This window comes from Lissotriton vulgaris, chromosome 7 (genome assembly GCF_964263255.1).
Source record: "Lissotriton vulgaris chromosome 7, aLisVul1.2, whole genome shotgun sequence".
NCBI lineage: Eukaryota > Metazoa > Chordata > Amphibia > Caudata > Salamandridae > Lissotriton > Lissotriton vulgaris.
In genome coordinates, this window is record NC_141695.1 from 1,333,377,883 (window position 1) to 1,333,392,047 (window position 14,165).

Sequence of the window (14,165 nt, forward strand, 5' to 3'; positions counted from 1 at the left end):
ACCACTTTATTTTCAAAAATAACTATTTCCATCCCCTTGTTTCTGTTCTGTCTCAACTGGTCTTTGCATCTTATCTAATCGTCTAGAAATATTACCTGTTGAGACAGTGTTGCTTGTTACACAAAAGTCACCCAGTCCTCAACTGGGTTTATGGGTTACCTCCTGTGGTTATTCCTATTTTTGAGCCTAAAGGCATGATTATGCCGACTTGGTGGCCTGTGGGAAGATATATTTTAGTCACTGATTTTAAAGGACCATTCTCTTTTTTGAAAGGTGTAGAGAGTGTAAGGAAACCATTTTGTGGGCAGAAAGGTGCACAGATGAGCCCCTCAGTCTTTTGATTTGACTTCTTTTTCCAAGTCTAGTGCTGCTTCTGTGGATTCTTTTATGTCGGAGAAGATGGCCGAAGAGTGCTTTACGAAAATAGGTCGGTGCCAGGGAGGGTCTGGAAAATAATGTTCAGGTTTATGTACATTGTTCATGTTTCTTTTTTTTGATGATGGGGGCATGTCTTTCTGCCAGAACTCTTATGATGAATGTTTCCATTCTTGTTTAAAACTGTGTATTTTTGCACCTTATAAATGTACTTTTTATCCTTATAAACAGTTAATTTGCTGGATGTAATGAGCATTGATAAAGTATATAACTTTGTAAATTCTGAATGTTTTGACAGTATTCTGCACAAACAACTAACATATGTGTATGCTCCGCTGTTGACCGACAAGCAAATTCTGCTACGCATATAATACTGATTTATTTTAGTGTATATACAGCATGAACATTTTTATCTGTTGGATATTTTGTCACAAAATAAACGGATGCTCACAACATTATTAGCTCGACGAGCAGTGAAGACAGAGGTATAAATGCAGCATGACAAGTGGTTGGCGAGTCTGTCGTCAGTAGAATTTCTAAACATAAGTAAAGCTTATCAAAATACCGAAGTGCATTCATTTATACACTCAAAGTATTCCTTAGAGGCTAGTACATATGTTGACAAGAGCCACTGTCTAATCTGCAGAAGTGCAGACTCCCAACCTTACAAGGGGGCTGTGTGAGGAACATCAACCATAAGAAAAGATGTTATAAAAGAATGAGGAACAATACTCCCAAATTCCAGGAAACTGCTGAAAGAAAGAAAAAGGCACAGACTTGGTTCAAAGTTATGCCCTACTCCAATTAGGATGCTGGAGATACAGTGTCTGGACCGTTTTGGTGTCACTGTTGTCCATCCAGGAATGCTGAAGTTGTGGTCTGGGTGGTGGTCTCAAAATCTTGCTCATTCCGGTTGCAGAGATCTTCAGAGCAGCACTTTCCTGGATATCCAATGGCTGTGACTTCATCCAGCAACTCAGCACACTGTTCAACTGTCATGCATGCTTGAATCACAGAAGCTGAGGATGCAATTAGAAACATTAGTCCTGGTAGACATCAGTAGGTAAGTGAATCCCATTTTTATTAATATCATTCAGCAAATACATTCAGGCCTTAAGATGCAGAATGTAGGAGATTTAAAGCTAAATAGATGGTACTCTGTCCATCAGGAGGCAGAGGTCCACAACCCTGACAGACTCCCATCTGCCAAATAAAGAGATCACCATCTTCCTACTTTGATAGGAACTGCAGTCAAAGTACAAAAACGTTGGTCGATTGACGACGTCAGCTTTGACAGCATCCATCAAACTTAAAAAAAAAAAAATGTTTTTCAAACACAATGGGAGTTTGCTTTTAAAAATAAAACCAATAAACCCGACACCATGGGAGTTTTCTCCGAAGGTGTGGCGCCAATAGTATTTTCTGTCCATTCCTGCCAATTTTATTCTGGTGATGCAGATAGAAAAAAAATCAGACCATCAACTCTGACTAGAGTGGGCAGTGCGACAGCTTTACTCCCAAAGGTGTCGGGTGTAGCTTTCGGTGGATGGAGCCACAGGGCCTCTGTCGACGGAAAGCTGACTGTCCACCTTTCTCTAAATGAGTTGGGCAGACCATCAATTTAGGGGACAGAGTACTCCATTATGTTTGTGACACAGTACCCTGTCCTCTAAACTCTAAATTAGGCACGTAATGTTTTTTGTTTGTCAGTTTGCAGTATATGCACGTGGAATACATAAACAGGGAGAACACATTTAACATCAGTAATGTATTCATTTGAGTGGGGAAAATAATGAAGTATTTCCTTTAATGAAAATGTTTCTTTGCATAATCTTGAGGTGTGAATGTCACATACAAAGGAGAACATGTCTAAATGAACATTGCCAAAGCCAATAAGTCTGACCTCACCAGTAAAACAAATTCTGTGAGAATTTTGTTTTTTATGTATAGTTTTGTTAAAGTGCGAATTTCAATAGGGTGTTAGTATAGTGCTCTCGGAAGAGGGTGGAAAGCAGTGCTGGGCTGGTAATGTGGTGATAGAAGTCAGTGTAGTAATGGGTGTGGGGATTTTTATCTGTATGGTGATAGAGCAATTTTGGTTGGAGCAGACTAAGTATGCAGGTGGAACAATGGAGCTGTTGATGTACTGTCAAAATAAATGGTGTTTGGTGGGTGATTGTGTGGCAGTGGAGGTGTCAGTGCCATGGTAGTTGGTGTTAGTGTGGTGCTCTTGATATGGTTCTGTGGTGGTGGAAGGGATAGCATGGAAATGAGGGTAGCAGTTGAAAGATGTGGAAGGCTGTGTGGTGCTCAGGGGTGGTGGTGAGATGATGGCCTGAGAGACACTAGCTGCAATAGTACATGGGTGTGTTAGTGCAGTGTAACATATAGTTGTGTTGTGGAGTAGTAGTGGCTGAAGAGTTACAGGGGTATTGCAGTAATGTTGGCAGCAGAGTGATGGTATTCATTTGTTGTGTTGGTGTTAGTGTGGTCCTGGAGGCTTCACAGACATGGTATGGGTTGATGTGTAGTACTATGGCAGTAGTGTGGTGTTAAAGGATGATACTACAGTGGTGTGGAAGAAGTAGTGTGGAGGTGCATTTAATTGTTGCAGATGGTAGTCTGGTGTTCTATAGTGGTGACCTGAGGTGGGTCTGTGTTGCAGAAGGGGACATGAGAGTTCTGAATTGAAGTGCTAAGTAGTGTGAGAAGAGTGCTAGCAGATGGTAGTACGGTTTTGCTCTAATGTGCCTCTTTGGAGTGATATAATGGTGGTGAGTGATGCTGTAGTGCACTATGGGACAGAGGTGGGAGGCAGTAATATGTTGCTGTGCAGTGGGAAAGTGGTAATGAAGTGTTGTGAGATTAGGAATCTGTTCAGGCATGGGTGGGAGCCTTATAGTAGGGGTAGTAATGCTGGGTAGGATCACATCTGGAACTTGTGGTGCAGTTTTGTGTGCTGCAGTGTGGTTTTGTAAAGTGATAGTGCTGAAGAAACAGTGATTTAGTGCAGAGGTGGGTGCAGGGGGAGTGGTGGTGCAGTGGGGATGCAAGTGCAGAGATAGGGGTAGAACCAATCCTGGGTGCTTAGAGTGGTCCTTATCCAACCCACTTTCCATTTCGTGCTAGCCGTTGAATCATCGGTATCATAGCAGGCACATTGCTAGGATTCCCTGTGCCAGAACACAATAGGTCTGTCACACCGAAGAGAGGTTTCTTTTTTGCAGATGCACACAAGTTGCGAATTCATATCCCATCAACTAGAAAGCCATTCTGAGGTGGGCCAATGAAAAGTAGAATATGATTCACTGCGCAGCAGAGGCCTTCTACGTTTCTTGTAGATAGATGCGAAAGCTTTGTGAGAAAGTTCAATTTCCCACCTGCCACACCTAAAAATGGGAGTCAAAAGATCCGGTAGAAGAGGAAAAGAGTACCAATTTCTGATAAACACTATAGGTCTGACATTTTTTAGGGCAAAACATTGGTGTTTTTATTAGTATTTTACTGGGTCTCAGTGTCATAATAAGTAGCCATTGCTGTTGGTGTAGACCACTCTAAATGTTGATAACAAATGTATTAAGCACAGAAAGGCCTGGAGGGTAACCATGCTGTGAGATTAAAGTTGAGACGTGACATGAGGTAGAGTGTATGGCATGTCAACAGATGGAAAAACGGGACATAAAATATGGCGAGTAGGCCACCAACCTAGCCGTGAATGGACCCAATCTTTAAATAAGGTGATAGATGCAATGTTATAATGGAGAGGAAAGATTGGCCTTCCGACTAAGAGGCCGGTTAAGTGTTTTGCTGGCAAAATGTCATATGTCGTCTGCCACATTGCCCGTGAATCGTTTGCAGTATTTTAAGTTCTGTGCTACATAGGTGGACATTTTTCTCCCAAAGTGTCTATCTCTCCCTAGGGAGGGGCTACTAAGTTGTGAAACCCTTGTTGAAATCTTGACAATGTCCGTGAACTGGAAAACTTGTGAAAATTCGGACTTTATCAGCGGACACTGGGAGTGCGCCTCAAAAAGAAAAGTGGGGGCACGTTGCCATTACTCACCTATCTAGTCTCCTCATATGCGTTGGGATTTCCCAGTTTACGGGCAGTATGTTTGTCGCAGTATGCCACGCTTTCCATAGAAATCTATCATGGTTTTAACTTTATCAGGCATTGTTCTGGACTAGCTATGCTAGAATGTGAAGCCATATGCCAATATGTCTGGCAAAGTGGACACTGCATCCTTGTTAAGCCCAATGGCAGAAAAGGAGCAGGATTCGCCGGCAGGTTGTTTGCCACCCAAGAGGCTACAAATAATTCTGTTTGGCCACCATAATTGAGAATAGAGATTGTCTTGTTTATTGGCAACAATAGGTTTACCACCCTATTCTGACTCAGTTTCTAAGTACCATGTTGCTAATGCAGCATGCATTGAAATGTCTTTAATATCTATTTCAATATAACATCATGAAACCAATTCAGACATTGAGAGAGAGAGAAAAACAGGGAGAAATAGAGTGCAGGCAAGCTGGAGATATAGACCCTCATTACGAGGTGGCTAGAGTGGTATACTGCTTCACCTCCACCACCCGGTTGGCAAAGAGGGACAGGGGAATGGGCACAGATGTAGCCTGGGCACCCACTGCCCCTTCTGGACCATGGGGGAGCAGACAACACTGTCCCCAAAATAAGCCAGAGCCTCCCCTTGTTCCAGGTGCCCTCCACACTCCCTGCCAAACAACCCCAACCTGCACTGCCCCTCACAGATATTTATCACCATCTCAGAGCAGGTAAATATTAGCAGAATTGGCCCTGGATATGTGTAAAATCTGTAGAAAAGGATCCCGTAAGTGAGGCTCTGCATCCTTTTTCCAAATTATTGCCAAATCAAATCCAAGAATGGCTGGATTTAAGTACCCCTGTCCCACCCAGAAATAAGATTCCATGTCCCCAATCTCTCTCTGCCTACATCAGGTCAGCTGGCAATAAGGGTCTAAGTAGAGTCTATGGTGCTGCAAAAGGTGTTGGGGGGGCGGGGTAGTTAAGGCTCGCATTGTGAGAAAATCATGAAACCCAACTAGGAGGAAACAAGAGTTTCCATCTGTATGGGGACTATGAGCTGTACAAGAAACAACACTCACCCTGAGTTGTTTTGCCCACAAAGATTTAATCAGCACAACCCTGCCAAAATATGAAGAGAAAAGACCCCGTAATGCGAAGAAGCGTGCAAAAGTGCACTCAATGTTCCTTTATCTCACTCTAACAGGTTGTTTTTCATCCCTGCTCTCTCCCTTTTTGTTACAGTTTTTTGCTATTCTCTTTCTCCTTTCTCCCTTCTATGCCTTTCTCTTTCTTGCTCGGGGTCAAAGTCTCATGATGAAATATATGTCTTGGTCCCCTAAATAAGTGCCAGTGCCCACCACCGTCACAAATTAAGCACTGGAGCGAGCCCTGTTACAGAAACCCACTTATAATTATTCTGTTCATGTTGTGTCAAGTCAATCCAAGGTGTGGTTAGGGGAGAGAGCAATGCTAAGCTCTATGATGAAACATACTTACACGGCAGTTGCACGTAGATGCATTGTGTCTGTTGCTCAGCGCATGTGGTTACAGTACTGTCGTACCCATTTTTTGTGAAGCATTTTAAAGCTGAAGCTGTAAATATAGAAAGTACAATGGGGAGTTAGTCCATGAATGGCTGTCTTGGTACATTAAGTGCAGTTAATGCAGTGAGACAATGGCCTGGAGACAAGATCTTTGAGCTGCATTGACATCAGTGGATTTAATGGTCTAATTACTCTGACAAGACAGTAGGGAGGTCAGCCATATGTCAGGTTACAGTGAAGGTCTGTGCTCAGAATGCTCGTTCTTGTGTCTACTTTATCTTTGTCTGTTTTGGACAAATACTACCATGTAAATGCTCCACTCAAAGTATGTCTTGTGTTTGGTAACAGATTTATTACAGGGCGCTACTCACAAAGGTAAATTTACACAGGCATATTTACTCATGAGTAATTTTACTACTAAACTTTGTTGTAACTATACACTTTTTGTTGTTGTTGCTATTCCTCGTTCCCCAGTGTAAAGCTACTCCAGAGTGTAGCCTTATATAGCTCAATCTCCTGATTCTAGGGGTGGAGCATCTGACGCAGAATTAACAAGTGTAAAATAACTTCTAGTAACTATTCATATGTAGGCAGAAACCTCTACCACAGGGACCTCCATATAGTTTATATAGGAACAAATATTAAAGTTTACTAAACTTAAAAACATATTAAAAATCGTGTAATGTAAATTTTAATGTAAACAATTTACATTTTTTTATTGAAAACCTAGAACAAATAAATATAAAATGTTACCACACATTATTGTAATTATGCATTGTATAATTCATTTCTTAAAATGTATTTTATTTCTAAACACTTTTTTAAAATCATTGAAAACCTCATACAGTACTTTAATTCTTTTTACGTTTTTACAAAAGTTTAAAAGTTTAATTTAATTTTCAATTAAAAAAGTTAATTATTGAACTTTGTATTACTATGTTATGTACTTAATTATATATAAGAATAACTGAAACCTCTATTTGGCGGGACTCAAAACAGGACTGGGACTCACCAATGGCCTTCAGCTATTGACTTCATAGGTCAAAATATTAATATTTAATTAAGATTATTTCCTATGGGGTCTTATTTGAACTTTCTGCCTCAATTCGTTTTTTTACAGGAGTGTGTAGAAGTAGGTGGCCATATATGGTGCTGGCCTTACTCCAAGGATGAACTGGAGTACACTTAGTACTGTTTTGTGACCTTTTTGGCTGTGTGAAGTCGAGTGTGTAAATTCCAATGGGCTTACTCTTTTCGGAGTCAGTGTTTGTATTTGCATGTCCCTCCCTAAACCCCTCCTTACCATCCGGAAGCCTCTCCCATTGAGGTGTAAGTATCCCCCATTTTCCAGCCGCTCCCACCTATCCCTTAATAATTCTCTACTAAAAACTATGCTTATGTGTGTGGAGATCTCTGCCACTGGTGGGGGGATGTATACATAGAAAAAATTGGGGAAGCGGAGATGGAAGTTTTCGCCCACAGGTTTGTGACTAGCATTTTGTAGAATGGTAGTAATAGTACTGTAGTACTACTTCACGTACTACAAAGTGCAATTTCTGAATAGGCCCCTGTTGATGTGACACCTCCACACAACTTTAAAATGCAAAGAAAACCTTTATTTGAACGCAAACAAGATGTAGTGTGATTCTCTGTTCGCCAGCCACAGTATCACTGGCTCGGGTAGAATCCCGCCACAACAAGGTTCCATATACACATCACAGCATGACATAGTGAACACTCCAAATGTGAACAGCCCGACTACTACAGGCCCACAGTATTCACTCCCAACTGGTGGTCCCCTGAAGAGGAACACTGTTTCACTTTGGGGCTCTTGGGTGTGTAATCCTTAATATGCGCATACGATACAAATGTGTTGAGCAGAGAGAGCAGTTGCAGTTGAAGCAACTAGCGAGCAGGTCGCTGTGCAGGACGCCATCAACATCTTCAAAAGTGCGGCGCTCGAGGTCCTGCGGTCCGGCTTATGCCGACCACCTTGTCTCTGGCAAAGCGCCCCCCCGTCCCCCCTGAAGCAAGCGTCTGATGCTGAGCTGGGAATACGGAGGAGCTACGGATACGGCGGTGAGACGAGGCGCGGCGTGGCATATTGAACCGGCGCACTGAAACGCTCTGCCTCTGTCTCCTGCCGGCCCCCCCACCTGGTACAAGGCACAGAATTCCCTGCCCGCGAGTGAGGGAGGGCGAGGAGCATCTTGGAGGACCACTGTATGCCACTACGGATTTCTGGCTCATTTCTGTCTGACTGGCTTTCTGCTTCGCTTTAACAGCTGACACGCTGCAACCTTATCTACCTGTTTGCCTGCATCCTGCACTGCCACTGCCTTGCTGTGACCTTCCGCCGCCTCCCGCCGCCTCCCGCCGCCCGTGTGCTCGCAAGACATCTGAACTGGGCTGCAGGGAGGAGCGCGGTGAGGGGCTGCGACTACAGCTACCAGCAGCCCTTGGGTCCCACACCTGCGTGACACCGCCTCCAAGCGCCAGGAAGCGCTTTAAAAACACGCCGTCCCTGCAGAGCGGGGCTTTCTGCTTCGCTTTAACAGCTGATACGCTGCAACCTTACCTACCTGTTTGCCTGCATCCTGCACTGCCACTGCCTTGCTGTGACCTTCCGCCGCCTCCCGCTGCCCGTGTGCTCGCAAGACATCTGAATTGGGCTGCAGTGAGGAGCGCGGTGAGGGGCTGCGACTACAGCTACCAGCAGCCCTTGGGTCTCACACCTGCGTGACACCCCTCCAAGCGCCAGGAAGCGCTTTAAAAACACGCTGCCCCTGCAGAGCGGGGCTTTCTGCTTCGCTTTAACAGCTGATACGCTGCAACCTTACCTACCTGTTTGCCTGCATCCTGCACTGCCACTGCCTGGGCTGCAGTGAGGAGCGCGGTGAGGGGCTGTGACACACCTGCGTGACACCGCCTCCAAGCGCCAGGAGGCGCTTTAAAAACACGCCGCCCCTCCCTCGCGGGACGCCGGGCAAAGGGCGGGCCGTCTGTGGCCGACCGGAGACGCCGGAGAACGGTACGGGCCACACCACTTGGCTGTTTAAAACCTTGCATTACCCTCCAACCAAGTAAGCAAGGTAAAATCTTAATCATCACACTTTATCCTGTCAGCCTAAGCTCAATTGTTGACCAGGGCATACAACGAAATAACAACTGTGATACAAACCAGTCAGTAATCAAACAGGTTACTACATATTACATACCATACAGAATTTCCATGGCCCTGAAAAAATTAAGATCAAGAACAATATTCTTAAAAAGAATTGGAACGGAGGAGGCCATTAGGAAATCATCTGATAAAGCGTTATCACAGGGTCGGTTATCAGTCACTCCGGCTATAACCAATTATTTTTCAGGTCTTTCACCTAAGCAAACAGTAATACCTTTTGAGCCAAAGCCAGAGATGCACTCAGAATTACTGCAACCGAGTGGTGTAGTTTTATTTACACCTAACTATTCACCACTGGTTGAAAATTTGAGTACTCAAAGATCAGATAGCGATTCAAAGGGAATTTCTACTCCCCAAGATTCTCTAAAAACAAATATCGAAGAGTCGAAATCTAATCCTGAAACTCTTGCAACTAACATAGCTCGATCTGTGGACGCAGAAGAAATTGAAGGTCATAGAAACAAAGTAGTAATTAAACCCCAAGAAGCACTACTAAATACAGGCAACTTGTCAATTATCTTAATGGAAGAATCTCCTGAAACTGAAACTGATCATGATCTAGAAATTACCCCAGATCCTTTTATCATGGATAACACGAGTCTACCAATACCAGTAACACCTATGTCCAAAGCCCTCTTTTCTCTACAGGAAATCCTGGAGTCAGTTTTAACTTTCCTGGGCCACATATTAGAAAATTCGGACCAAACCTTGGATGTCCAGATTGGCTTACTCAAACATTTAGTAGGAGAAAAAAGAAAGAAAGAAAGCTCAGATGGGAAAAACACACAACAAACACTTGGCAACAACCAAAACAACAAGAGTGAGAATACAATGACTAAAGGCACAAAAAAAGACGCAACTACTCAAACGCCTGAACATGAGTCACGAGAATCACTTATGAATGAACCCCGAAAAAAACAGGAAAACGAGGCCATCTATTCATTGAAAAAACTTTTCAAAGAACCAAAAACAATTAGACAATATCCAATGTTTTCAAATACAAAGGATAACAACTCTATATTTAAACCTGATGAAGGAAAAGGAGATAATAATTCACAAACAACAAATGAAAACTCAGAAGAGGAAAATATGGAAAAAATTATAGAAGAGCAATCATGCCAAAATGGGGCTAAGAATCGAAGAAGAAAACCGCAAAGAAGAATACAAAAGAAAAAAGCCCGTAAATTAAGATTTCAAAACCCCAAAATTTATCCCAAAACTGAGGATAAACAAACAAAGGAACCAATCATCGGTGCCCCTCTTAATGAGGGTAAGGAGGACAACACAATTAATCAAAATTACTCACTACTAAATCCTAATGCGGGGGAATATCTACCAGTTAAATCTTATACACAAATATGTTCAAGAAACCAAGAAGTAACTCAAAATTCTGAAACAAATTCCTTATGTATGGAAGGCCCATCCTCAAAATATCTCCTGTTTGAAGAACTTTTCCCAAATGACAACGAGCCTTTAAACCGAGGGAGAATTGTTAACCTATTACAACAGATATCATCACTACGATCTCTGACTAGCAGAGAAATTGCACTGGTGTCCTTTCCAAATAAATGTCAAAACAAAATAGCTATGGTTACTTTCTGGTCACCTACCTTGCCAGGGATCATTCTAGGAGACAAGGAAGTTATATACAAATGTGGGTTTGACGTAAGAGAAATATCTGATCCTAATGAAGTCAAACCTACGGAAAGACAACCAGGGAATACAGTACGAAATCTGAATATGTTAAGTGGTAATGGGAGTATAATCCAGCAAAAAAACTCAACTTCTCATGGAAAAGAGTCTCTAAAAGTACAAGTACATAAAGGTGCGAGAATAGTGTGGACTCAAGATTTACAAGCGCAAGAACCTTTAGCAAACATTCAATCCTGGGCATGGATCTCAGAAACATTAAACAGCAAAACTAACTCTTACCATCATCAACCTAAGGTTTAACCCTGGCTCTAAATTTAATATAGTATCTTGGAATATGGCTGGAAAAACTGACAGTAAAATGATTGATGCTATAAAAAATCAACCAGACATTTTAGCTCTACAAGAAACTTGGTCTACAAATTCCTTTAGTATAAATGGCTATTACGTATACGACACTCCAGCAAAGGAATCAAAGAATGGACATGCCAAAGGGGGGTTGGCAATACTCCTGAGTGAGGAAGATCAATGGGACCAAGAGATCATTGAGACCAACTCTGTTCATGTACAATGTATTAAGGTCCTAATGTATACCAACGACTCAGACAATCGAAGATCATTATTATTGTTTAACGCATATTTTCCCCCTGGTTCCAAGGGAGATAGTATCTTTTTAGAGAATATGGAAACTATGTTACAGATACTTGAAAGTCTACAATATCCGCAGTATCTAATAATGGGTGATTTAAATGGAAAAATTTCAAACAAAGATATCAGTAATTGGGCAAAAATGTACAAAGAGGAATCAGTAGAAGTGCCCATTCCTACATTTCCAATAGGAAATCGCTCAGACTCGAGAGGCAAAAGTCTATTATGGACCTTACCCAGTCTAAATGGGACTATACTAAACGGCAATGTGGAAGGTGACATTCCGGCAACAACAACCAGGCGGGGAAATGGTACCAAGTCAACATTGGACTATTTCATCTGTGAATTTGATCTCTTTGAATCATTTGATCATTTACACACAATTTTTACAGAGGAGAGTGATCACGCTCAGTTACATCTAACCTCTAATTGGATAGCTTCTCCTACCCCGACCTGTCACATAATTCACCAAGAAAGCTGTGTCAATATCAATCCCACCCAACGGCGCATATTCTGGAATTCTCAAGCCCTAGATCTAATCAGCTCTTTAATACCTATCTTGCCAGTATTAACTGATGCTTATTCCTTAGATCCAATTACCAACTTTGAATACACAATTAATAAACTAAAAAATATTCTCTTAGATGGATTAACAAAAAAGGCCAACGCAAATAACAACAGAAAACACATAGGAAACAGAGTGTGTAATTCATCATTGGCAAAAAAACTAAACAAGCTAATCAGAGCACAATTCCTGAAGTTCTCTCTATCCACCAAGTCGGACATAAATAGACTAAAGAACAAACTAAGAAGAGAGAAAAACGGCAAGAAAAAGAAATTCCATGATAAAAACTGGATTGATATCCAGAAAGCCTCAAAGAGCCATAATCAAAAAGACTACTGGGCGTTAATTGCTACTATAACAGGGACAAAAAAGAAACTACAACCAATCCCTGTTACACCCCAAGACTGGGAAATTTATTTGACAGACCTATACAAAACCAATTTGAACGTCACAGAAGTGTCTGATGCTGCTACGAGTCGAGTCGAAAGAATAAGCTTGATTGATAACACCACACCATTTTCAATTGAATTGCACATAAAGAATGCAAGAGCTACAGGTGCATCAGGTCCAGATCAAATTCCCATTAAAGTACTGCAAGCTAATCCAAAAGAATGGAGCCAAATGTTGTGCCCCCTCTTCAATCATCTGTTTAAAATACAGCAAGTTCCAAAATCTTGGCAGGGGAGCATTATCATTCCAATCTTTAAGAAAGGAAACAAGAACGTTGCAGGCAATTACCGCCAGATAGCATTGATGGATGCTACGGGAAAGATCTTTGCAGCTGAAGTACTGGATCGTTTAAAAACATGGGCATTTTCTGAAGGTATTATACCGATGGTACAAGCTGGATTCCGGCCCAATCATTCAGTAATTGATAACATCGCAATTTTGCAGACCATATTGGATAAGTACACAGGACGGAGATCTCAAACTGTGTATGCGGCATACATAGACTATTCAACAGCTTTCGATCGGGTTGATCGACCCACTTTATGGAAAAAGCTAAGAATCCTTGGAATTCCAGAACAACTGTTACAAATAATAATTAGTCTTCACTCTAAAACGTGGTGTCAAGTACAAATGGGAGGAAAAAAAGGCTATACTAAACAAATCACAACAGATAATGGACTTAAGCAAGGCTGCTTGCTGGCACCAATACTTTTTTCACTATATCTGAGTGATTTACCAAGTTTTCTCCAAAAAAGCTCCAGTTTTCCGCCGAAAATAGCTGCACAGAGCATACATGTGCTACTCTATGCTGACGACATAGTGATGTTCGATCTCACCCCCTTCGGCCTTCAAGAACTTCTATGTATTTTATACAACTATTCTAGGAACAACTACTTAATACCCAACTTAACCAAAACGAAAATCGTGGCCTTTACTGGTCGAATCAAAAAAGGGGTTAGGTATTGCTGGAAGTTGGGAAACGAGAAAGTCGAACAGGTAGAGGAATATACCTACTTAGGTAGAATTTTTGCAAAATCACTAAAGAATTCAAATCAAATAACTAACTTAAAAAGAAAGTCGCAAATGCATGCTGGAGCACTGGCAAGACTATATTCGGCAACCGGGACAAAACACTTTGCATCAATGATAAAGGTTTTTAAAGTAAAAATTCCATCAGTCCTATCATATTCCACGGAATATATACCAATGAAGCAATGGTCGTTCATGGACCAGGAAGAGGGAAAAATCCTAAAGAAAATGATGAAAGTCTCTGCCTCAATCCCAGTACAAGCTCTAAGGCTGGAGTTTTCAATCACTAGCTCATATGCGACTGCAGTTGCAAATGTGATACGGTGGACCTTCAACCTTCTTCATGCAAAAAGTGATACTTTACGAGCATTGCTCAAGAAAGAGATATTTGAAACTGAGTCCTTTTACCAGACCTTCTCTCGAAATATGGCTAAAGCGCTTGATCTTGCACAAATTAATCTGGATATTTTACGATCTTGGACAGCTGCTCAGTTGAAATTGTTTTTAAAATGTTTTACACCCAAATTTAGTTATGAGACTGATTTTGCACATTGTAATGCGCTATCACTATATAAACCATTTACAGCAATTATTGAATATAAAAAGGAGCCAGTATACGTAGGTCTTACATTAACTCACGGGGCAAGACGGGCAATA

General features: G+C 41.7%; 1 protein-coding gene across 1 annotated transcript in view; it reads right to left on the bottom strand.

Annotated features, from left to right (window-relative positions):
• Window positions 1-735: 735 nt before the first annotated feature.
• The window catches only part of LOC147703632 (uncharacterized), a 53,459-nt gene continuing 40,029 nt past the window's right edge, over window positions 736-14,165 (bottom strand). Inside the window, exons 2-3 of the mRNA XM_086931972.1 lie at window positions 5,936-6,031; window positions 736-1,394 (exon numbers count right to left, since the gene is read on the bottom strand). Coding sequence (XP_086788098.1) covers window positions 1,219-1,394; window positions 5,936-6,031 — 272 coding nt within the window. The 3' untranslated portion in view covers window positions 736-1,218. The remainder of the gene's footprint in view (window positions 1,395-5,935; window positions 6,032-14,165) is intronic.